The 26,817-nt window shown below is 45.4% G+C and overlaps 1 protein-coding gene across 1 annotated transcript in view; it reads left to right on the forward strand.

Moving 5' to 3' along the window:
• LOC138515593 (uncharacterized) overlaps positions 1-26,817 on the forward strand; it is a 522,837-nt gene that overhangs the window by 47,415 nt on the left and 448,605 nt on the right. The window contains exon 2 of the mRNA XM_069630332.1: positions 24,000-24,097. Coding sequence (XP_069486433.1) covers positions 24,072-24,097 — 26 coding nt within the window. The 5' untranslated portion in view covers positions 24,000-24,071. The remainder of the gene's footprint in view (positions 1-23,999; positions 24,098-26,817) is intronic.

Below are 26,817 nucleotides of genomic sequence, written 5' to 3' on the forward strand. Positions count from 1 at the left end.
AGTGAGGAGTCCGTGGCATGGATCATTACTTCCACTTGTTCACCTTTTCTAGAATTCTCTGCAGTAGTCAGAAGGGAGGCAATGTTTGTTTGTTTGGCATCTTTGGATGATTTTGCTATCACAGTAGCCTGGGATGTAGTTTTAAGTTTTGTATATTAAGTCCCAGCAAGGAGACAAGGAAGATATAGAGGGTGGGGGTGGCAGACCATACACCCAGAACCTGAGCCAAAAGCACACAAACCGTCTAGTAGGCTCCACCAAGGAGGTAGATGGAGATGAGAAAATCAATCCTACCCCTAGAGCAGGAGATGGATGGTGGCCACATGGATGAACAGACACATATCAATTGTTGTTCAATGTTGTACCTACCGCTTTGGGACCTACCATGGGAGAGTAGCTTCAATACCTGCCCCAAGCTGAGCAGGCAGCGAGAGATGGCCAGGACCTGCAGCGAGTGCCCAGAGCATAGGAGGAACCCGCCAGGAGGTATTCAATAGGATTGTCCAAGTAGATGGAAGCCTCTGCTGGGGGATATCATCAAGAGGCACCAGCCCAGTCCAGGATGCCGGTGAGGCAGGGCATTAGGCCTCAGCACTGTCGCCGGGAGCCAGGACCACAGTGCGGCAAGTGAGGAACACTAAAAACAGGGACCCCAGGAGGTAAGAACTCTGCCGAGGCACCCAGGGTCCTGTAGTGGGTGCTGCGAGGGTGCTAAGCAGACTAGCTGCCAGTCTCAAGATCCAGGCGAGTGGTGGGCACCATATTGGTTTGCTGGGGCGATGCTTTTAGATGTCAAAACAAGAGTTAAAGAAGTTCCATATCGAGGAAACCTTGTCCACTGCAGTACACAAGCTTACTCACCAACCTCCTGCAGCTCAGGAGCGCATAGCGTCAATATGAGGGTATTTCAGGGCTTTGTAGTGAATTCTGGCTGGCCACAGTCACTGAGCCATCCTCTCTGATCCGGCTCCAATTCACCTCCCCCCACCTCCCGCCATTAACATTTTCAATGAAACTAATATCTTAGACAAAAAAGGAAAAGACTTTCACACAGTAACTGCGCCACCATTGTACAGAACCTTGTCTGGTTTTATTAGTTTGTATTGTTAAACTCCCGTAGGAGGGCCCTTTGTGAAACATGTGTTTCGGCACGTCCTGTGCCTTCTTCAAATCAGGGCAATAAGTGTTACATTATCACACATTACTGGTCAAAGTGAAAACACAATCAAATACATGTATATATGGCAATGATATTATGCAAAAATGTGTGAATAAACATGTCAATACCAAAGGATGAGGGAGTGGTGAAAGGAAGGATGATTAGGCTCAGTTGAAAAAGCCACAAAAGGGAAAGAAGAAAAAAAGAAAAAATAGTGAGAAACAAAAAATTCCAATATTTCCTGTGTGGCTTCTTCATTTTGTAAATAAACTTTTTTTTTATCATTGAAAAAACATCTGCATGGCATTCTCATTTGTCTCTAGAAATCACTGAGCTGTTCCCAAACTTGAATTTGCTGTTAAACTCCCACATTGATCTATTCGGCTACTGTTAGTCTATATGTAAGCTTTAAAGCAGTTATTTTGCCTATATGCGTGAATTAATCATACTGATCCTACCATTAGTTCTTGTGTTCGTGTTTGCTCAGATCTTTATTCTTGAGTCTTTGGTTGGCAACATTTCTGGGTTAAATCCCACGTGTAATACATTGATGCGTCTTATTTCAGGAATTCACACAGTACCCTTTATTTGTCGTTAATCGCGCCAGCTATTATTGGTTACGGCCTTGTGGTTATTTTATTCTTCAAACTAATTATGCGTACCTACATTTGCATTATGAGTATTCATGAAGTTCAAATCCTGGCGTGTACAATACGCAACCCTTTCTTGTTTCAAAAAATGTCATGCATGTCTGCTTTTCGAGCGCGCGCTCATTTTATTACTGATTATTCAAGATGCATTAAATCCTCATATTGAAAGCTATCTCGTTGGTGTGATCCTCTGAGCCACTTATGCTGTGTGTACATGCTGCAAAGTGAGGGCGTATTTACACCGCATAGATGCTTGTGTCTGAAGTGTTCAACAATCTTAGTCAATAAACATTCGTTTATTGACTAAATACCAATAAAATACCCTTTCATCACACAATTCTGTGGAGCCATCATGTACAACCATCTTCTATCAAATTATTTTAGGGTCTATAACTCTGGAAATGTATAATGCAAAATTGATACCTTCAATAATGTATGGCCACACACGATGTCATCCTTACTACTATAGATGTTACTTAGCAGATGTCTTCCCTCCTTCCGGTATTTATTGCGTTCAGGTGCCATTTGTTTCAAGGATTGAGCTCCTGGCGGCCACTATCCAGCAGACACTTCCAGGATCCCACTGATCATATTTTCTCACAAGAGTCAGTTACTGATTCTGGAAAAGTGAAAAGGTATATCTTTCCCTCATGTACTACTCTTAGTTCAGTGGGAAATATCATTGAGTACTTAATATTTTTAGCCCATAACATGTGTTAACACTTGAGGAAGATCTTCTGGACATCTGTACGGCTGTTGTTTAGTCTGGGAAGAAATTAAGCAAGTCTCCTTTATAGGGAAGATCTCCCTTCTTTCGTGCAAAATATAAGGTGACCTAATGATAGCTAAAGTTCAGCAAGCTAGCCATAATGGGGAGAGGTGGTGCCCCAGGCACTTGTCTTGCAGTCAGCACTCTGTGCGCCCTTTCCAAAATATCTGTGAAAAGGCTTCTCGCTTAGCCATATCCTGAAGTAACTGTTCTAGAGAGCGCTAGTTAAATTCTGGATTATTAGCTTCTGTAAAATCCCACAATTCGGATATTATTTCTCCGGGAGCAGCTTTCAAGGTCTTTATTCTCAACCGCAACCGTTTTCAGTAGTGTAACCATACAACTTATATGAGAGGAAATTGTAGAAATCCTATGCTGCGTTGTAGAGATTATGTCCCCCACATTATACAATCATGCACCATGCTTGTCGATTCTGTCCTCCGCATTATACAGTCATGCACCATGCTTGACGATTCTGTCCTCCGCATTATACAGTCATGCACCATGCTTTTCTAGTCTGGCCTTAAATGATCAAATGTGTACGTGAGGGAGTCAATCTTTGCATTTAGCGCGCCATTCCCAAACTTAAGCTGTAACAGCATTGCCTTGATTTTGAAATGATTGATGTGTCGTCTCTATTGGGAGTGTGGGCGTGCTGAACTTCAGCATCACTAGGCATGGTGTGTCTGTGTTTTTGCATAAGTTGTACCTGCCTCGAATGGGAGCTTTTGTTGAAGGTGATCATGTTAACCCTTAGTGCCAACCAGCTATAAAGCTTCCATAAAACACTAATAATTTGACCTCTAGTCCTTGGGGCTAGGATTCAATTGCAACAATTGGTTCCTATTCCCACTCAGGAACTCGACCATACAGGGTACTTTGGAATGCTATTTACACACAATGAGCACCTCCTCATCGCAGAGATCCCTCTTTCTTAAATGCTGCTCTGTTTCAGGATGAGACTCAAGGACCAGCACACACCTGCAGTAATTCAAGACAGCATGCAGGACTCACCACCACTTCACAATTAGGCTCTAAGGTATCAAAAAGAGCTGTCTGGAAGCACACCTTTGGGGGCTTCAGTCTGGGTGGGCACGCTACATTCAGTCCCATGGGCAATGCGGTTCAGCCTCCTAGTACTCTGGTTCTCTGTGGTGCCGTTCCTCGGTCGGGCCGGCACTTGCAGATGCAAGAGCGTGTCTCGAAGAGTCGACAGTGGAATCTTCCACCAAGCTCCATTGCAAACGGCCACAGCAGAGGCGGTCCAGGATCAGCGTGTCCGGGGCTCACTGTCACACCGTGATGGGACACCAACTAGCAACTCTCCATCTCTCTGTGATTCCCCTCCTCAGTGGTTTTGGCAATCACAAATGTAAAATGCATGCATCAGGATTCACCTCACCTATGCCCAGCCCAAGGCTTGTTAGCCTGGTGGCATACCCCTCTTCCGCGGCTGGACTCTGCACCGTTTGCCTGTGCCAAATCGGATGTGCTTCACCTCGATCTCCTCACCCTCCTGTCATTCGGGGGTACCCTCAGAGTCAGCCCCGCCTTCACATCTTTCCAATTGCACATTCACTTAGCAGCAACAGGATTATTACAGGATTTTGGGAAGGATTATTGCTTCGTACAGCAGAGGGGGTTTTGGAGATTAAATTGGCATGTTTGCAATTATTTGGGGAGCTCTGCTCTTTATGCTTCTAATTCCAGTTTTTTTTTAATTATCTGCCATTTTTGTATGTGACTTTCTATATAGACTTTCACAAAGTAATATCACGGTATGCAGTGATTTTAGCGAAAACGTTTTATTTGAGGCATGTTTTAACCGACACCAATGTACCGAAAAAATATTGAATTTTATTTTTAATATATATATGGTTGGGAGGTAAGGGGTTAAAACAGGTGGGAGAGAGTTGGGGGGTTAAAAACCCGGGGAAATAGGAGGCTTGGGCAGGTGACCCCCCGCGAATAAAAACTAAATTAAAAAATCAGTAAATATGTTTCGGTAAAAAATGACTTGAATAAAATGTTTTCAGTAAAATCACATAGAACCAATATCACCTATTACTTATAGGTTTTTTTAACAGTTTTGGCTCATTTTAGGAAGGAGGAAGTGGAAGGTACGTTAATTAGGACATGATCACAGAAATTGGTCACGCAGCGTACCCATGACTAGTCCACTGTACACTGGCTCCAAAGGCAGTAAAATCCAATTCTCCTGATCATTTTCTTTCTTCTCTCTATTTTCAACAAATCTAGCACTGCGCAACAGCCTCAAACAGCAGGGAGCCGTTAACAAAACACATGCAGCTGGCTCCCCCCATACTCACCCGCTCCCCTTTCTAGAGTACAGGGATCACACCTAAGGGCTGCCTCTTAAACGGTACAGCTCCCCTATGGAATCGTGTGGTTGCTCTCGGCAACACATGACTTTCAGAATCCGCCTACATTCTGGCAGATAGGTGCAGAATGATCGTTACATTATGACATTGGAACAAGAAAAACATTGGTTCTCAGATTAATAAAAACAGATAAAAAAATGGAGACATGATTGAGGCACTGGAAGAAATATTTTGAGAGGTGATGTCCAAGTTCACTAAAATGTTACACTCAAATTAGTTTAGTTTAGTTTGTTTATTTATAGAGCTCATCCGAACCCTCAGGTAGCTGGGCACATAATCATGTGGACAACATAGTTACATATCGTTGCGCTCAGCATAAAGAAAGAGTACATACATTCTATGGTACAATATGTGGCATGAGATAAATACAGTTGATAATATAGGACCTGGTTACATAGTATCCCTTAATGCCCCACCCACCTTAGTTCAACATCTATTGATTTCTAAAGACTAAATGTACCCCGACTTCCAACCAACAGGAATGCCCTAAAGTGATGATCTTCTGCTGGCTCTGCTCCATCTGCTGATGCCTACTAGACTTCCCCAGTCTAGTTACATTAATTTCTAATCCAATGTGCCCTCTGCATATGGGGTGGAGGAGGCTCAGTCACGCAGCCAATGACGCAGGCTGCACGTGACTGTATTTATTTTCTAGATCACCTGCCGGAAGCCTACTCTATGTATTTACTGAGGATTTATCAACTGGCTGCCATCCAGTGCCCTTTTATTCCAGTGATCATACCTTGTCAGGGTTTCTGGATACACACACATTCAAGATCAATCCAAGCGTCCAGCACTCACAAGATCTTGAGTAAACAATTCCTGTTTGGTGGGTTTTCATGGATGAGGGTGAGCATGAAATATTAACACCTATCCTTTGAGCCCTCTTTTGCTGGCACTCTACCAATCATCCTTTCTCGCTTAGCATCACATTGTTAATTTCAAGGGGCTTAATCTTCTCACTGATGTTTAATTCCATTCACCAGTTAGCCATTCCTCAAAAACCATTTCCATCATTCCTGAGAACAGGAATGTATCTCTGAGAACAGTTGTCTGTTTAAGGAAATAATGGACATGCAGGAGTTCTCCGGTTCCATTTTTTTTTTATCCAAGCATGGCTGAGCTTACGACTAACGCTAAAGCTACATCAACCTCCTATTGCCCCGGTGGTGCAGGAAAAACAGTACTGAACAGTTAGAAGAGAGTACCATTTATTGAGGCGATAACAACACCTATTATCACAGTGCTTAGAAGGCGGCAGACGCTGCCATCGAGTGCTATATAAGAACACACATTATCATCACGGGCATGTGGCGCTTAATAAGAATTAAAATAAATAAAATTAAATAAATCATCCTTATTACACTAGGTCCTGTTGGAGGCACTCCCGGTGCATTTTGCAAATTGCTTCAGAGAGTCGACTAAAGACATGACCCATAGTTCCCGTAATGCCAACAACTTAAGGAGGCAACGCCTGTCCTTTTAAAAACATGTTCAAAAGTTGATAAGTGTATGTGATGCATATCACCTCAAAAATGTGCTTGAAATCTGAATTTGACGTTCGTGAAGTTGACTGATCCTGTTTGCTGCTGCACACCCTATTTAAGATAAATCATGATTTTTGGAAATTTTGCATGAATAAATGTCATTTTAAGAAAAGACATATAGAGACATACTATTTTACAACTCCGAGCAGCAGTAATCAAACCAATAAAGGCAGAACCCCTTTTTAGAACTGTGAAGTCCATGCCGCAGTCACATCTCCCCTATAGCATACCCTTCCATAGGGTATAAAACTGGCAGCCATCTTGAGGATTTCCATTTCATTTCATCTGGTAATAGAACAGACATGCCAGCCTATTTTAACACTATTAAAGAAGGGGAAACAAACTCATTTGCGCAAAGGAGTGCAACTGGTCAATGCAAAAAAGTGACTCGGGAGGATAGCTCAGGGGCAACACGCTCACCTTGGAAGCCAGACGACGCGGAAGCCAGATGAAGCAGTGCAACACAAGTTCGTTCCCAGGTCAGCGCTCAGAAACTTCTGGGTATTAAGCATGTTATAAATGAACAATTACAATAGGAGGATTGTTCTGTGCCAATAATTAAATTCTGACTTTTATTCAAACGCCTTGGAAAATCTCCTTTGTTCTGCACTTCCGTGCAGAAGGAAAGAATGGGTGTTTATGTAACACAGGAGCTTTCTACCCACCGGTGGGATCCACTCATCTGTGTTATGAAAGATTTGCCCTTCCACATTTCCTCATTCATGCCAAACAGCCCGTCTTATTGACCGAGTGAAGCCAAGAAAGGGGAATATCAGCGTCCACCCCAGCTCGCAATCCATCTCTCCCTTGGACCACAAGCACAAGCGGCACAGCTTTCTCAGGTTCTCAACACCAAGGATCTTCTTATGAAATAACATGGACCTGAAAGGGATATCTGCTTTTGTAGAACTAAGCATGCGTGGCACGAGCACGCTGCAGCACTAACTCAGTGTCATGAGCTCTGTGTGTTGACCTACGAAGGAACCTGCAACTGACACCTCACCTAGATATAATTTTTGAGCAGCAAAAAAGTGGTTTGCTTTGTCCTTGCCCACTATTAAACATATCAAAGCGGGAATGTAATATGTCTCTCAGAGAGCTTCAAGAGGAACCAAAATCCACTCGGGCCACACACAAAGCTAGATCTCTAAACGTCATGGGCTTTAAGCATTTCTGAGGAAGGTAGAAATGTCCTCTGAAACCTTTTGGAGTATGTCTGTATTACGTGGAATTATTTAAACTGGCAGCAACAGAGATCTGTCCATAACCAGTAGGGGGAGGACATTCTTCATGGCTTCTGAGAAGAAAGTGTTGCAGTGGCTACGAAAACGGGAAACGCACCACAAAATACATCAATAGCAGGTGCCAAGCTTATTCCACTGGCATGACCAGCATTAATTATGCCTTCTGTTACACTGCCTGTCAGAGAAACATTGGAACAATTCTGAACAAGGGCTGGTGTATTGGACTATGTATCTCAAATTCAGTCAGATCATGTCTAATGCAGTAATTCCTGGGTGAGATTTCAAGCTGAGAAACGACGGCTGTTGTATGCTGAACGCGTCTTTGGCACGGTCTTTCTTTGGTAGTTTCAGATAGTGCAAAAACTCCTTGGTCAATTGAGGATAAGGTCACCGTTTGCTGAGATTCCTGTGATGTCTGAAATACCAAATTACTATTAATAAGAACTGCCCTGCACTGTGAGCTGCTTGTCCTGCAATCTGACAATATGGACAGCACTGCCTTTGGCACCTAAACTGGCGGCGTTGACTTTGTACGCCCAACGTCTGCGATACATTGTCCATCTTCAATATAACAGAAACATTTATTCTGTCTTTTTTAAGTCTTCCAATTCTGAACAATCCTGACAACCGCCTCTAATGCATTGTTCCTCTGGAGACCAACTTGACTCCACAATTGAGTGCCTTTTCTGGCTTAGGGTTTTATCTCCGCAAATCACAGCAACTTTGACCTCCAACTTAAGTTCCATTGCTCCCACAGATGAGCTGCAAAGAATACAATGTGCTGCTGCTCGACTTTAATGAAAGTCAAGAGAAGAACTCATTATATACTGCGGGCGATATCGGACGTTCTCTTGCTGCTGAATGGCAGCATATGACATTTATGGTCCGGTGTATCGTTCACGCGGCATTACATTAAAATATCCCTCTGATCACTGCTGTCGGGGGGAAATTCTGCCGGGGTCGGCCGGGCCGTCCGCGGACCTCCAGGCAGGGAGGCCCCAACTCCTCCCGTGTATATCCCAGATGAGATGAGATAGAGTATGAGACGCACACAAGGAGCAAGGTGACTCTGCTGTTTATTAGACAAAACGGCAGGGATGGGTCAAGGAGCGTACGCGTTCGTCCTGACACACACACAATCGTGGGGCTCGCAGGCCCTTTTTACTGTATTATGACGCGCTACTTGCGTCACTTCAGAAAGTTAACAAAAAACCTATCGCCACTCTTAATTGGGTGTTCGAGTGGTAGGGTTAGTATAGCACACATATAGAGAAAGATATTAGTGGACAAGGTGTAGTCAGGTGGTATATCTGGGTTGTCCCTACAATTAGATACATGAGAATTGTTACATGAAGACTCCTGAGGATTGGCTAAATTTGCTGGCGTCAGTGATAAGAGCCCCATGTTCTGATTGGTGCGCCCGTGAGCTTCCCAGCCTGGGACCACCGTCGTTCCCAGCTCTCGGTGTACCTGTAAGTTGCAACAATGTTTCACTATGGGTACATGCAGACAATGTGAGGACTTATTCATAGCTGGACGGGGGACCGCTCCCACTGTTGCAGATGTCCATTGAGCCTTTCAAGTGTATCTGCCAGTGTCTCGTAGCGAGGGATCCAGACGCCTCTGTTCTCCTGGGTTTGGCATCTCGTCAGGTTCGGCTTGGTCACGTGGGGAGGGACCGTGAAAGAGGCAGAATTCTGCACAATTAATATTGTTTTTCTACTGCGCGTCTGGTTTAATTTGTCGGTGTGACTTTAACGTTGGTGCGCGGAGTACGAGGTTGCAACATCGTGCCTTTGATGATTTGCTCTTGGAACGTGGGTTTGCAACATTGCGACCTTGGCTGGTTGCTTCGCGGAGCTCATTCTGCAGGATCAGCAACTGACTCTTGCCTTGTTGATGTCCACGGGAGCTCTTGTTTGAGGCCTACTTGGGCCTGGTGCATAAGTTGTCCGTTTGGTGCACAGGTGCTTTAGGTTATAGGAGCATATAATTTCATGACCAGTATTGTCTTCATTATACTTCTCATGGCGGTAACTGGTTTTAAGAGAAGCGTGAGCAAGCTAGTAGAAGAGTTCATGACGCGTCTTGCGTTTCTGCATTCTGAAAGCCTATGTAAAAATAATAAAGATGCACGTCCGTGAATATGCCTGTCGCCTACGTCATAGCACTGAGTATATTCTTCGTGTAGGTTGGTGTGGGAATGTCCAGTGTGTACATTTGTACAGATGTGCTTCCCGTTGTCTAGGTCGTCATGGCATCTCTAACGACGTGTAGATTTTAGTCTAGTTGATCCGTGCCGCAGGTGTCGGCATGGCCAGTGCGGGCTGCTGGGCAGGCAGATGGACACATCCGTATGTTCCTGTACCAGGGTATCTGGTCGTCTGGTAAATGGACAAACTCGTCTCGTGGCGGGTGTTTGGGTCGTGACCCTCTAGGCCAAGCGCGAGAGGCGAAGGACGGGAGCCTTGTCTTCCATTCTCCCACTTCAGTCCCCCCTCTGGTCGACTTGTCGACCACAAACATATCCTTCTCGTTATCTCCTCTTACTCGCCATATCTTAGTTATTCCTCCGAGATGTCCATAGTGGTTTACATGATCTTCAAAGGACCAATACATATATTCACAGGTACCTCCAGGAGTACAGTATACCCATCTTCCTATGTAGCTCCTGGGGTTTCTTGGGTTCTCGATCTTCACTGATGGTGGGTCTAGATGGTTGGTAATTATTTGGGTGCGCAGCTTCTCCCTCTCCTGTATTATTACACCTGTATGCTGGCCGTCATCTGCTGGCATCAAGGGGTGTATTCCCACCATTTCCAGCAACTCGTCAGTAGTGCGTGCCTTCCGTGCCTTCCAAAATCTAATTATGATCAGGGTAGCTCCAGCCAATATAGTACAGCCCACTATTATTTTCAGTCCATCTGACAGCCAGGATGGCATCCATGACCATAATAGTGAAAACCAGCTCTTATCCTTGTTCACACCGTTGCTTTCATCCATCATTTTGGAGTGCATCTGGGCCAATTGCGAAACTGCTTCTGTCAGTGTACCATTGTCAGCATCATTGGCAGGTATGAACGTGCAGCATGATTGTCCTATCTTTGCACAAACTCCTCCTTCCATTGCTGTGAGAAGGTCCAATACATATCTGTTCTGGAGTGCTACCATCCTTACAGCTCGCAGCTCCTCTTTTATTGCGTTAAACCCATTTACTGTAGAATTGATGGTCATCATTAGTTCCCATCTAGTTATTTGGAGCCATTTTGCGTTTGCGTAAGCCTGTAGTCCCGGGTGTATTATTGAGGAGAAGAACATTGCTGCTCTGCTAAATAGTCTGTGTTCTGGCGGTATTGATGTTAGTGCCGTTTCCGACCTTCCCCACAGGTAATTTCCTGTCAGCGGCTCTCCTTGTCTTTTTCATCTATTTAGGACAGTGTCATTGCTGTTGGTCCTGTTCCCTTGCTCCTCCTGAAGTGGTGCAGATCTCTTTCTTCTCTTATCCCCTTCATCCATTCTAGGAAATTTCGCCACATTGACGTGCTTCTTAGGTACCACTAGTGATGGTACATTGACGTGTACTATTGTGCACACACCATTCCACAGGGGAGGCAGTGTATGGTATGCCTTTTCTCCACAGGCCCAATAATGGTCCATTATTACTGCTGTTCCCGCTCCCCCCTCTGGTAACTCCGTCACACTTGCACAATTGGTGTTATATCCTACGTCCACCTCTCCTTTATGCTGGTAGCATACCTTGGGCGCAGTCAATGGTAGTATCGTTATTGGGTCTTCATCTTCTTCTACCCACGTGAGCATTGGTACATACTTGATCCACGTCGTCCAACATCGGTGATTGTGTGTCTCGATGGTTGAGATAGTTTCTTTTGTTACCATGTTGCTGCCAATCACTCCTATCTCCCAGCTGTTGTCCAGATACACCTTTCCTGTTATCGTCAGTAGCGGCCTCTCCCAGCATCCTTGTTTACCCGGAACTTCAGTGGCGTACCAATCACATGGTAGATACTGCAGTGTTACTTTCTGTGTTTCTCCTTTTGCAGGGCCACTTGTTATATATTTGAATGCTTCAGCATGTAAACTGGTCTTGTGGTAACTCAAGTAGGTCTTGAGGAAGTTGTTTTCATATGGGTATGAGTCTCGTGTTTTCCATGTCATGTGCACTACAGTTCCTTAGAATCTTCCTTTCGTCTGGAACAGTGCCAAGTATATTATGCACTGCGCTATCTTCTCATTTATTTCTGTGGCAACAAATGTTCGTGAAGCACTCATGGCGTATGGTATTAATGAGCAGACGTAGCAGCTATCCTCAGTTGTCTGCTTACCAATGCGGGTCATGTGTTGGTACCATATGTTGTTTGTGACGTGTGCTGAATCTTGTACATAATTATCAATACCTTTATTGTCTGAGTATGTGCTGCGTTTAACTCTATTTTGCTTGGGTGCAATGTTACTACTACCACCTGACGTAACACCTGTTGCAGCAAGGAACGGGGGTATATTAGGTTTGGGTGCAGCAATAAAATTGATAGCACAGCTGTACTGCCAGACAGAGGCAGCCAAAAATCCGGTGATCATCAAAATCCCTATTATTTTTATTACAACTGCTAATCTCACCGGCATTTTGCTCTTACCTTGCTGCAGTCCTGGCAGCGTATTCTTGCGACGTTAAAGTTGCCCTCCTAAAAATTCTCAGAAATGCTCGTTTTTAGATGTTAGTTTTGTTTTATTTAAGCTCTCCCTATCAAATAGTCATTCAGTGCCCAGGCGAAGAGCTGCTCCCACGCTACTCTAAGTGATTGGTCTCTTAGGACCGGCAAGTATGGGCGGAGGTGGGGCATGTAATATTCTATGGCCAGGAGGAAGGCTGTGTAGTAGACACGTACCCTTCTTCTTTTTAGGTATGTTGGCCTTTTTATTTCGTATACAAATTGGTGTGACACGTCTTCTGGGTAATTATCGTCTGGGAGTACCATCTACGCCTGGACAGTGGACTTGTTAATTAGCTCTCTACTTAACAATACAATAATATGCAGTTCCTGTATGTGCGAGAGAAAAAAGAGAACATTCACGTGTTTACATGTGTATTTGTGCGAGAGAACATTCAGTTTAAGTTGCAATTATATAATAATACGCAGTTCCTGTATGTGCGAGAGAAAAAGAGAACATTCACGTGTTTACATGTGTATTTGTGCGGCCAGTGGCTTTCAGTTTAAGTTACAACTGTCCTTGGGAGTCAATGGGCGGGGGGGGGGTTTTTTGCGCTCAGATGGCGGAAGTATTTTTACTCTTTGAACGTGTGATCATGGGGTGGGCAGTGTAGGGATCACCCCTTTCTTCGTCAGTTGTTGTCTCTGGGGTAGCTGGGTAGTGACACGGTAAGGGAACAATTGGGTCGTTGTCTGTGGTGGAACTTCCTTCCGCTGTCGGTGATGTTGTTGCTGTTTTTCCAATGGACCTGTCGTTGGCGCTGGGGCGGGTCTGCAGTTTGTATATCTTTACATCATGTAGGTGGTTCCAGGCACGCTTGTCCTTTAGTTTTACTGCTCTTGGTGATACGTCTTCTACCAGATGTGGGCCGGTGAACCTTTTGTCGTTCCACCTCCTATTGAAATTGCGAAGTAGCACGTGGTCACCTTTGGCAAGTTTGCACAAGTTCTCTTTTTCTAATTCTGTACTGGCGCCTTCTTCTTGATTTCTGGTGGACCCGCCCCGCGTGCGCTCGAGCTGTTGAGACACAAACACAACACTAGTAATCAAAGACGACACATATTGATACATTTCATCACCTAGTACACTCGCTGAACTTTCGTGGTCAGTGAATGCCCTTGACGTTGGCGCTAGGAAGGCGCATTTGACGTCCAGTAACCACCTCGTGTGGGGTGAGGTGGTGGTCAGACCCTGGCCTGTTCCTTAGTTCGAATAGGGCTAACGGAAGGCAATACAACCAACTTTTCTTTGTTGTTTGTTGTATCTTTGCAATTGCCTCCTTCAATAAGCCATTTAGGCGTTCACATACACCGTTAGCCTGTGGGTGATATGCACATGCAAATTTGTGCTTTATGCTCAGCAGGGCTGTGATATGTTGGAACATTTCGTTTGCGAAATGTGGGCCATTGTCTGATCTTAACACCTCGCACACTTCCCACCTGGGGAAGACCTCCCTTACTATGAATTTGGCTGCTCTAAATGCATCTGGGTGTGAACAGGGCCCTGCTTCAATCCACCTAGAAAATGGGCATACTACTACAATCATGTACCTATTACCTTGACATATGTTGATCATATCAACATAGTCAATGTGAAGGTGCCGAAAAGGTCCTTCTGGCCGGGGTATGGTACCTCTTATCACTTTTAGGGTATGACCGGCCGTAAACTGTTGGCATGTGAGACAATTGCTGATAAAATTTGACACATGAGAATTTAACTCGGGACAGAACCAATCTTCTCTAATTCGTGCTGCAATTATTTCCTTGCCTGTATGGGCTGGGTGATGTAATTGGCTCAGGGCGGTATTTAAAAGTGCCAACGGTATTACAACTTTCCCAGTACCACTCTGGCGCCATAGTGCGTCGGTTGGTGACATTGTACATCCTCTTTTTACCCATATTTCCTTTTCGGCCATTGGTGCAGCTGCTTGTAATTCCATAATCTGTGTGGCTGGGAGATGGGTGTACCCTTCTCTTATTAACATCTCCCTAGCCATTCCCCTCCCTCTCCCTCTCTGTGAGTCTGTGGGGTTCCATATCTCACCAAAGTATGCAGCATATTTCGCATGTGCGTCTGCTGCTGCATTCCCTTTTGAGACGTGGTCCTCACCATTGGTGTGTGCGGTGCATTTTACTAGGGCTAGCTCTTGGGGGTCGTTTATTACTTCAATTAATTCAGCCAACAAGAGGGCATGTTGCACTGGAGTGCCATCAGCTCTTCTAAACCCTCTTCTTCTCCATTTTGATAGCCCTGAGTGGACAGTGGATGTAACATATGCACTGTCGGAATATATTGTTACACGTTTGTTAAAACTTTCCTTTAATGCCAATATTAGTGCAACTAGTTCAGCGGCTTGAGCAGAGTAATGCTGTGGTAACTGTACACACTTCATAGCCACACACACCGGCGCCTCCATCATTTTTACCACTGCTGCCCCAGTCCTCCGTATCCCATCTCCTTGATCAATAGTTGATGACCCATCAATAAACAAAAGCTCACCTCCCTCTAGTGCATTTTCTTCAACTTTTCTAGTGCATGAATATATTTCATTTAGTTGGGTGCAGTCGTGGGCGTAATCTCCCTCCTCAATTATTTCTGCTAGAAATCTTGCAGGGTTAACAGTGCTACATCTAACAATCGCTAGTTCAGCCCTAGACAAAATGATCTCATAACCTGATGCCCTTTGTGTCGTTAGTGTGGACTTGGGTTTGTTCAATATTGCAAATAGTGCATGTTCCACAAACAGTGTAGTTGGACACCCCATGGTTATTGCTGATGCCTTTTCTACTGCAAAAGCAGCTGCAGCGAGACCTTGTTCGCAAGGGAAGTGGCCTAACATCACGGGGTCTAAGTGACCGCTGTAAAATGCTACTGGTTTATAGCCCATGCTTGTTTTTTGGGCCAATACTGCTTTCATTACTGCTGAGTCGCAATGTGAAAATATAAAAAAGCGTCGCTCATAGTCTGGGGATGCCAGTACTGGAGCTGTTGATATCGCGTCCTTCAATTCGTCAAATGCCTCCCTCATTTCCATAGTCCACCCCAACTTTTTCTCCCCTTTATTTGCTTCCTTCAAACCCTCAAGCAGGGGTCCTATGTATGAACTGTAATCAAATACCCATGCTCTACAGTAGTTGCACACCCCCAGAAATTGCTGCAGTTCTCTCACAGTCTGTGGCATGGGAGTGCTTGAGATGGCCTGTGCTCTTTGTGGTGCGATCTTTCTTCCATGTTGGGATATCAGTTGGCCAATGTAAAGTACCTGTTCCTGACAGTATTGTATTTTTTCCATGTCTACCTTATACCCCTTTTCAGCCAATATAGTCAACATTTTTAAGGAGTCCTCTCTACATTTACTTTCATTTATACTGCAAATTATTATGTCATCCACATACTGTAACACTGTGCTTTCCACCTCAACGTTACCCAAATCCATCTGTATTACTCTATTGAAAATTGAGGGTGATTCACAATACCCCTGTGGTAACCTGGTATGTTTCCATTTTGTATTTCGGTAAGTGAAACTTGTCAAATCTTGTGAGTCGGGGTGTAATGGTATTGAGAAAAATGCATTTTTAAGGTCTATTACTGTAAATCCTGATGCTTCTGCTGGAATGCCACACAATATTGTGGCCGGGTTTGCTGTTACTGGATATTCTGCTTCTACTATGTTGTTCAAGGGCCTGAGGTCCTGTATGAAGCGCCAAGACCCCCCTTTAGTCTTGCGCACTGGGTACACAGCCGTGTTACATGGTGATTCTGAGGGGACCAATATGCCATTGTTTATAAGGGCCGTTATAGTTTCATATATGCCCTCATCTGCCACTTTTGACAATGGGTACTGCTTTACTCTTGGTAGTATGGCACCTTTTTTCAATTTTATCCGTACACCCCCTATGCTTTTTATGCATCCTACGTCATAAGGGCTAATGGTCCATAATGATTTGGGCACCTTTGACATATCCTCCTTAAAGAAAGGGACTGGGGTGCATGCAGGTGCCTCAAGAGCCATCGCAATTTTCTGCGCTATTTGTTTGTGAGCCACTCTTAACCATATTTCTACACTCATCATGAACACCATTTCCCCCTCCTCCTTTTCTTCTGAGAACAGCTCCTCATCTGACACCTCGGTCAACCTACATCCTTCTGCTAGTGCTATCACTGCCCTCCATGCTCTTCCTTCTTTGTCTTGGGCGTGCACAGCAATATACTCAGCTGTTGCAATAATGCTCTCAATGTCCATTACAAACACCTTTCCTTCTTGTTCATTAACAGGTGTTCCCTTCTATCCCTGGCATCCATGCAAATGCCATGTCTGTTCCATACTGGAATAGCTCGCCATCTACTGGTTCCGCCCTAATCGCTATCTGCCCGCAGTATGCTTGCATAATCTGTCGTGCTGCTAACATGTTAATCCCTGGAGTAGAGCAAATTATACCATCCTCTGTAAAGGAGATTGTCATATTTAACCTATTCATTATGTCCCTCCCCAGTATATTTACTGGTGAGGCACTATAATACAAAAGTGGAACTGACAGATCATAATCTCCGATAGATAAGGGAACGTTATCAGTAAAAGGAACCAACCCTTTAGCCCCAGAAAATCCTTGGGTGTTCATGGCTTCGCCTGACATCTTAAATTTACCTTCCCTTATGCAAGACCGGGTTGCCCCGGTGTCAACAAGGAATGATAATTTTTTGTCACCTATCGTTACCTCTATGCGTGGCTCCTCCGCACTATTAGGTGTTACTGACAGGATGGGACACACCAAGGCCGTCTGTGGGCTGTCCTATTGGGGGTACAATGATTGGCCATTCCCTGTGTAAGGGTTGTGTCCCAAGACCGTCACCCTACCCAATTGCGTTTGTTCAGCTTGGGGTTGTTGTGTTAGCGCTACTTGTTGTTGTGGCAGTGGCTGTTGTTGTGTTATTTGTTGTTGTGGCAGTGAATATGTTTGTGGCTGTTGTTGCGTTATTTGTTGTTGTTGTATGCCCTGCTGTTCTTGTGATGGCCTAGGTTGTGCCTGTTCATTCCATGCTGGTGTTCCTGGCCTGACCCTACACGTACGTGACATGTGTCCTAGTAATCCACAACTCCAAAACACGGGTGGTTCCCTGCTCTGCCATGGGAAGCTCCCTGTGTTGTCCTGGTATACCGGTTGCCCTGTGGGGTAGGAATTTCCAAGTCCCCCCACCTGCTGTTGGGTATTATATCCGTATCCTCTCCCTCTCATAAATCCTCCTCTCCCCCTGTTATAACTATAATACCCAGCTCCTTGCATTGGGTACCCTCCTCCCACGTTTGGTGCGTGTAATTGCAGTGGCGGCACTTGCTGTATTATACTTTGTGGAGGTGCTATTTGAGCTGGATCTTGTGCAGCCACTACTTGTGTGGGGCTTTGGGCCATTGGTGTGGGCGTAGTTATTAGTGCCCCTTCCATTGTGTATTTAGTAAGTTTTTTCTGTACTAGTTTGGCCTCTTCTGTTTTCCTGTCCTCTTCCTTTTGTTTCATTTTTCCTTGCCATATCCTGCAGTGATGTACTATAGTCAGCTGTATTTCTGGCCATGGTTTTGCTTCCATTCCCACTACTTTCTTTAGTTGTTTCTGAACTCCTTCTGGGAGCCCTTGTACTAGTATATGATAAAATATGGCTGGTGTTTTATCCCATTGTTCTCTAGTTTCCATGCGCCACTTCTCTTGAATATCCTGGATATAATCAACAGGATCCTCATTCTCACGCATCTTACGGGAAGTAATTGCTCCTATGTCTGATGTGTCTGGGTACTGTACTCTCAGTGCCTGCCATAGCGCATGTCTGCAGTTTGCAAATGGCGCCCCATCATGCGATGTGTTCGTTATTGTTACCCCATGGAATCCCGCTCTCTTCCAGATGTCGTCTGCTCTATCCCCTAATATTGATATTAACAGGCCCTTCACATCTCCTACTGCTAGTTTCTGTCCTGCGGTGTGTTTTTCCATTTCATATATCCACTTACCCGCACCTCCACTTAGTGATGAAAGCCTACATTTTATGTTTTCTTTATCCGTATGCTTCCAAGGTACATACTGCGGTCTAACCCCTCCTCTCTCCAACAGTGGCATTAAGTTGTGTCTTGTGTCACCCTTTACGCTCCATAATATTGAGTCCTCACACCCCTCCTCTTCCCCCGTTTCCTTTACCACTTCAAATTCTTCCTTACTACCCCTACTCCTACCTCCCTCTCCGTCCTTTCCCCTTTTTTCGTCATTTCCTGTGTTTAATATGGGTATGTTTATTTGTCTGTCTTGCCTGCGGCTAGGGAGGTCTCTAAGCCGACATGCATAGGGAGTCAATTCGTCCATGAAGGGCGCAAGCTTTATTGTGCGCAGCGAGCGTGTGGCGGTTGAGCATGTAGGGTGCGATGGGGGAGGGCGTGATGGAGATGGCGATGGTGTGGCTTCATGGGTTTGTTTTTCCACTAGTTTTTGCACCCTCTCCTCGCTTCGTTCCAGCTGGGCTCCCTTCTCTTACTGATCCATGGCGAGTCTATGTTTGTTCTAGTGAGGTACAGCTTATCTAAGCTTTCCCTTTCACTCTTTCTTCCTACCCTCTCTACTCCTTCTTCCTCCTCACTGCAAAAATCAGTCATAAATGGTATCCCCCACTCTGCCTTTTTCCCTTTTACTGTTACTGTTTCTAAGTCTATTAGCTCCATTTCTCCTCTTCCTTTGTTACCAACTGTTCCCCCTGGTGTTGATGTTCTTGCTACTTCTCTATTTCTATATACATCCCCCCATTTTTCACTCTCCCTATTACTCCCTCCTCTTTCCCCTTCACTCCTCTCCTCCATCTCCCTACTATTTTCCTCCCTTTTCCTTTTTAGTTCCTCCATCACTTCGTTGCTCATCTGTTCCAATATTCTTTCATCCTCTTTCTTCCTTTCCCATTTCACCCTTTCTCTTTCTATTGCTTTCCCCTCTTCATATTTCTTAGCTGCCTCTGATACTACCCTCCTCCTCCATATTTCCATTTCCCTTTCTTTATCTTCTTCTTCCTTCTTTTTTTCTCTCAACACTACTCTTGACACCCTTTCTGCTGCTGCTTTTACCCTTTCAGCTTCTATCCTTTGCTCCTCATTTCGTTCCACTTAATTTGTCCAATTTGTCTTTACCCTCTTTCCTTTTCCTCACTCTCTCTTTTTCCTCCTTCTCAAGCTGTTTTATTAATTCATTCTGCTCATCCCTTAGCTTTGCCAATTTTTCCTCCAAAATCTCTTCTCGTTGTCGTAATAGCTCCTCCCCCTTCATCTCACTCTCCCTTGTACTATCCTCGTCTGTTCTCTTTACTGCCTCCCTCTCTTCTCCCGTTAGTGAACCCCGTAATTTTAATAATATCTGTGCAGCTACCCACTCATCATGTCCTATCTCTACAATCTGCTCTTCTCCAATCCTCCCCTCCCCCACTGTCATCTTCCTATGAGCCACATATGGTGGAGGGCTGTATGCCGGGTTCGAGTATCCTTCAGCCGCCCTTAACTGTCCTTCTATTTCTCCTAATTCTCTTAAAGGGTACAACCCTTCTCCCTCTGTTTTCACTCCCGGTGTTATGGGTATCTCGTTGCTCGGTTCCTTTTTTATGTTGTCTAATTTATCAATCTTTTCTCCTCCCTCTCCTTCATTCCCCGTATTCTTTGTCCTTTCACACCCCTTTTCCCCATCCGTTCCTTCTTTCTTAATCTCCTTTACTTCCGGTGTTTCCCCCATAGAGAACATTCCATTTGGTCCTGGTCGGGACCCCTGGAACATCCTCCATAAGTTAAACACCTCCACATGGCTCGCCAACTTCTTCCCCTTGTATGTATTGTGCAGATGGTTTAGCAGTGAATGTTGGGCATATGGATCGAAACTACCATTAGGCGGCCATGGTGTTAACATTTTGTTATCCGTCCCCTGGGTCCACTCTATGCTGTACTTAATTAATTTCTCCCTATGGGGTGGCAGTGTGGTGCATATGTGTTGTAGTGGGGTAGTGAGGGTGTTCCCCCACCCTCCCGACCCTGTCCCGTATGACATAGTGGTGCCCCACTTGTTACTCTTCCCTTCACTATCAGTTTACAATTTACAACCTTATATTGTTTACCTGGCCCCGTAAGTGTGGGGACTTACGACAATCCTTTGACAAATTATGCAATAATAATAATAATAAAATAAAAAATAATAATAAAACACAAATATATATATATGTATAATTTTATATTGTATATTCATTCCCCTACGGCCCCCTGCGGCCGGAGCGCACGCAGCCCCCTGTGGCTGCGTACCCCTTACGACGATCTTATACAGTCGTCCTTATTCCTCGTTCTCCTCCCCCTTTTACACTTGCCGTGGCCGGCGTTCTCCGTGCGCAGCCACGCCCCTCTCCCCTTCTCCTCTTCCGATCCACTCGTTTATCGTTTATCTCCGTATCCGCTCCCTTATCATGTTTCTCTTCCCCACCACTCTCAAACCCAAAGTTCCTTGTACTCGCGATATCCTATTAAATCCCTACTGGTGACGTCACCGATGTCTTTACGCTACTGGTACATTCTCATTATTAGTTTCAAAATACACTTGCAATCTACCCCTGCTAACCCTACAGCTGTCTTCCTGTCTCTCCTGGAACAAGGTAATCTCATCAATAATATAATCGGACAGCGCACGCTGCGTCGCCTCGCGTGTGATACGCCCCTCAACAGGAGGGCTTAACCAGCCAATTATCTTCCGTATTGGGCAACTATGCAACTAGCTACCGCCTACAGGGAAACGTCATCTACCTATCGAGTTTCTTGCTCGAACAATAGGGAACCTCGTCATCTACCTATCGAGTTTCTTGCTCGAACAATAGGGAACCTCATCTACTCATTGATCAATAAATGTCAAATCGTAGGAAACCACACACACCCACCCCTACACGTTAGTCGCGATTTAGGCCAATCAGTGTCTACGAGCGGCCACACGTGATGTTTTCGTGCTCCGCCCCCCTCTTTCGCGTGACGTAGCCGACTGCTCTCGCACTCGTCTCGCCACCATTCATTCCATTAGCAACACTCAGTTGTTAAACCTTCGCCGCGCATCTGTACAATACCTCCCTCCTCCCTTATTTACTTCCTCCCCCTCCCTCACAATTTCGCATTGCTCGTTGTGCGTGTCATGCTCACCAAGTTCTCTCGATGCAGGGCCGCTCGACTGCGTGCACCCCTCCAAGTGGCTCGCCACCTCCCCTCGTCTGGACCACGTCTGGACACTCGCCAACCGTGGGCGGGATACTTCTCAACCGGCTCCCGAGGGCCAATATCCGGATTGCGCTGTCCGGTCTTCTCGCAGCTCCGCGATGGTCCTGTAGTCCTCAGAAGGGGGCAACGGCAGAGGGGGCCGCGCCGCCGGGCCTCCTCGCAACGGGAGTGCCTGGAAAAAGTAAAAATAAAAATTCGATCTTAAACAGATCTCAGCAGTGCCTCCAACTTGTCGGGGGGAAATTCTACCGGGGTCGGCCGGGCCGTCCGCGGACCTCCAGGCAGGGAGGCCCCAACTCCTCCCGTGTATATCCCAGATGAGATGAGATAGAGTATGAGACGCACACAAGGAGCAAGGTGACTCTGCTGTTTATTAGACAAAACGGCAGGGATGGGTCAAGGAGCGTACGCGTTCGTCCTGACACACACACAATCGTGGGGCTCGCAGGCCCTTTTTACTGTATTATGACGCGCTACTTGCGTCACTTCAGAAAGTTAACAAAAAACCTATCGCCACTCTTAATTGGGTGTTCGAGTGGTAGGGTTAGTATAGCACACATATAGAGAAAGATATTAGTGGACAAGGTGTAGTCAGGTGGTATATCTGGGTTGTCCCTACAATTAGATACATGAGAATTGTTACATGAAGACTCCTGAGGATTGGCTAAATTTGCTGGCGTCAGTGATAAGAGCCCCATGTTCTGATTGGTGCACCCATGAGCTTCCCAGCCTGGGACCACCGTCGTTCCCAGCTCTCGGTGTACCTGTAAGTTGCAACAATGTTTCACTATGGGTACATGCAGACAATGTGAGGACTTATTCATAGCTGGACGGGGGACCGCTCCCACTGTTGCAGATGTCCATTGAGCCTTTCAAGTGTATCTGCCAGTGTCTCGTAGCGAGAGATCCAGACGCCTCTGTTCTCCTGGGTTTGGCATCTCGTCAGGTTCGGCTTGGTCACGTGGGGAGGGACCGTGAAAGAGGCAGAATTCTGCACAATTAATATTGTTTTTCTACTGCGCGTCTGGTTTAATTTGTCGGTGTGACTTTAACGTTGGTGCGCGGAGTACGAGGTTGCAACATCGTGCCTTTGATGATTTGCTCTTGGCACATGGGTTTGCAACATTGCGACCTTGGCTGGTTGCTTCGCCGAGCTCATTCTGCAGGATCAGCAACTGACTCTTGCCTTGTTGATGTCCACGGGAGCTCTTGTTTGAGGCCTACTTGGGCCTGGTGCATAAGTTGTCCGTTTGGTGCACAGGTGCTTTAGGTTATAGGAGCATATAATTTCATGACCAGTATTGTCTTCATTATACTTCTCATGGCGGTAACTGGTTTTAAGAGAAGCGTGAGCAAGCTAGTAGAAGAGTTCATGACGCGTCTTGCGTTTCTGCATTCTGAAAGCCTATGTAAAAATAATAAAGATGCACGTCCGTGAATATGCCTGTCGCCTACGTCATAGCACTGAGTATATTCTTCGTGTAGGTTGGTGTGGGAATGTCGAGTGTGTACATTTGTACAGATGTGCTTCCCGTTGTCTAGGTCGTCATGGCATCTCTAACGACGTGTAGATTTTAGTCTAGTTGATCCGTGCCGCAGGTGTCGGCATGGCCAGTGCGGGCTGCTGGGCAGGCAGATGGACACATCCGTATGTTCCTGTACCAGGGTATCTGGTCGTCTGGTAAATGGACAAACTCGTCTCGTGGCGGGTGTTTGGGTCGTGACCCTCTAGGCCAAGCGCGAGAGGCGAAGGACGGGAGCCTTGTCTTCCATTCTCCCACTTCACTGCGTTCAAGCCTTATATGCCCACGCTTATTCTGGGGCCTTCACGGAAGGTCGTGTAAGGATACCCTCATGAAAGGAGGCGGATCCTTTGCATCTGTCTCTTTGAACGTCTGTCACAACCCACCCCACAGCTGGCTTTCAGGCAGAAATGAAAACATTTTCTGCTCTCCAAGTAGCCTCGTAGAATGGATATACCCAAAGTGTCTGTAATATTTTGTACTGTCAAGAGGCTCTCTGCATGGGGGTTCATGCTCTTACCAACATCTCAGCTCTCTAGTGCTAGGTTCGGCAGACTGCTTTTTAGGTTACTTGTAATCTGCATGCTGTCAATAATTGGGTTTTTGTACAAAATTGCCACCGTTTTACCCAATCAAATCAGTGGTGTTCTCCCCTGTTATTCCAACGATGAGTGAATTCTTTAAGGTTTGATAGCTTTAGATTAATTCTGTTGCTTTCTTTCAGAATTAAGACGCGATCTTGACGTCACAGGAATCTCTTGGACGCCGCGACTGAGGTCCCGGGGCATCTGCTGTAATGGACACGAATGGGGATCAAAAAAGGTACTGCGGGTGTCTGAATGTTGTAGTCTGGTGGTCCTAGTGCCTGCTTGCACGTCGTTAGACATACAGAGAAATGTGTGCCTTTCACTACCTTTGTCGTACTGCAAGAGCCACTCTTACAGTACGATGGTCTACGACGACCCTAAGGCCGCCTCACCCCAAAAGAAGCAGCACTGCACAAGCACTGCTAAAGAAGTCCATTCTGACATACATCTGTATTAGTTGATTTACCCTGATCACACTTAAGGTCTTTTCTGATCTAAATAAAAACACAGTTCAAATTACATGCAGTGTGGATGCCAGGGTAAGAAGCCTGTGGAGTCCACTTTTTAATTTCAAAACATTCTAATAGAGTGAATTTAAAAGCATGAATCATGACTGAGATTTGTTTTATATAACAATTTTATTGATGTTCACAACATAGAAAAACAAAAAATAGCTTGGTCACCATGTTACCAGGCATATTAAATGGGTATTGTTGTTGCAATGGGGAAACAGAGTGTGATGAATTGTAAGGATTGTTAGCTTCGGTTGAACCATCAATGTAACTGGGTTGTCCACATGTAATGTACTGACTCATTTTATAAGTACTATGTTTTCTTTGTAATTTTAGTTTAAATACATGTCATTGTCACATTTTTCAAAACTGGTTTCAGTTTCATTGCTACAAACCTGCATTTCAAACATGACACACCTGCACAATAGTATACAACCTTTCAAAAAAATTACCCACAATAGCACCAAGGACCTTTCAATACTCTAATAGACCTCACTCACCACAAACATCACCCGTAATCCCCATAACCAACTCCTCCCTCAGCTACAAACTTTAAAATATTCGTGTGCACACCTACTCATTTCCTGCCACACATAGTCCTGAAGACAGAGCACGGATTGACTTTTTAACGTATAGGTTTTGGATAGTTCCCAGGACCCCATCAGACGAATGACCACCATCCAAAACTCACAGACTCCCATGAGTTCAGTGCATGTGGCCCACTGTCGGCCCACACATGGGTGATGGGGAGGATCACAACACCTAACCACTGTCAGGTAATGACTCAGAATGACAAGCAGCACTGTCAGGAGGCTGACTTAAGGATTGGGGTATCACCTGTGCCTTGCTGTCTGGACGGAGGCCTTGTTGCAGTGTTTTCTTTGAGTGGAGCGGGAGGCGTGAAGATAAGGCCGACTATCTCTGGACGCCACCCTGCCGATGGATGAGACACCAGACTCGGGGGACATACCGAGCCAGACCCAAATTAGGAACAAATCTCAAAGAAGAAAAAACCTGATCCAGACAATAGAGTTAGTCGTCAGCAGGTGGCCACAAGTAAGTAGAAATACAGGGAACGAACTTCATAGAGGCAGGCAAGGCACATGAAAGGAGAAGCATACAGGAAATAGGCAGATGTAAGCAGGAAGCCACCAGCCACATGCAAAAGCGGACCAGAGAGAGCGAGAGAGGAAAAGGAAGGAACAGCAGCAGAATGACTAATTTTATTTTATTTTAATTTTAATGTGATACAGTTTTATACAAATAAAACTTTACACATTCATTCAAACAAATCATGATTACAAGACTCAAATAATACACAATGCAATATAAAAATAACTAAATCATACCATAAATATGTATAGAATGACAAATGGAAACAAGAGTACCTAGGAAGTGAGAAAGGGAAGAATCACAGGAGCGCTGAGCTAGGACAAACCTTAGCATTGAGACACGCATGAGACGCGTCTGCAGCAATCCAATAACAGTTGCGGTAGCAGTGCAGTATCCGATGCTCACAGCCCAGCGCCATGTTGGTGCTAAAAAGCCCTTCAATATTGTGGCAAATGGCTGCGCCATCTTGGAATGGAGTTCTGCGATGGTGAGCTGACATGAAAGCCTCCACTTTGACCAAAGGGACCAATGTCTGGACAGGGTGATCATGTCAACCACACCTACTGGCTCCATGAGAAGGAAACCCACCTGCAGCACACAAGAGCTCTCTGCAAAGGTGGAGTCTACTGCGTTTATATGATTTTGTAAAACAAGGACAGTAGTTTCTGAAAGAAAATGTGCTCTGCAAGGCAGACACAGTTTCTATGAATGAACTGTGGTTGAAAAGTGGTAACAGTGGTTACAGCAGCAGTTACTATTTCTGGATCAGGAAGGAAGCAACCTAATTACTGTAATCCATTTAGAGGATATATGTGTTCTTCTGCTGTGCACAGTCTTCAGACGCACCAGCAGCGGTGAGGTGAAAAGTTAGACTTCCATATACAGAGTTGCATGCAGCCTGGAAAGTGTAGGGGGGACCTGTGTAGCATCTTCCTCATGTAATCTTCCATAAGAGCCAAAGCCCTTTGGCACAGAGAACATTGGGCCTCATTATATGTCTGACGATACCCGAAATAAGGGTGCCAGTAGCTGTTGCCTTCTACGAGGCCTGAAAGGAGGACGCGCACACGGAGGGATTTCTCAACACATCTTTATTTTACTTTCTCTAACAGTAACTGGCGCTTCTCGTGCCTTACCCAGAACTCCCCTCGTTCCCCAACTCCCCGTCATAAGCTCCGCCTCTCCAACGGCGGGGGCTAAACAAGTTAACTCATTGTTGGGCGGTAACACCACCCCCGAACAATATGTCCAAACATCAACTCAACACTCTTCAACAAGCCTCATAGGTTTCTTGATGGCTCGCCGTGGTCTCTCATCTCGGGCAACTGGC

Source organism: Ambystoma mexicanum, chromosome 6q (assembly GCF_040938575.1).
Source record: "Ambystoma mexicanum isolate Mex_15411 chromosome 6q, UKY_AmexF1_1, whole genome shotgun sequence".
Classification (NCBI taxonomy): domain Eukaryota; kingdom Metazoa; phylum Chordata; class Amphibia; order Caudata; family Ambystomatidae; genus Ambystoma; species Ambystoma mexicanum.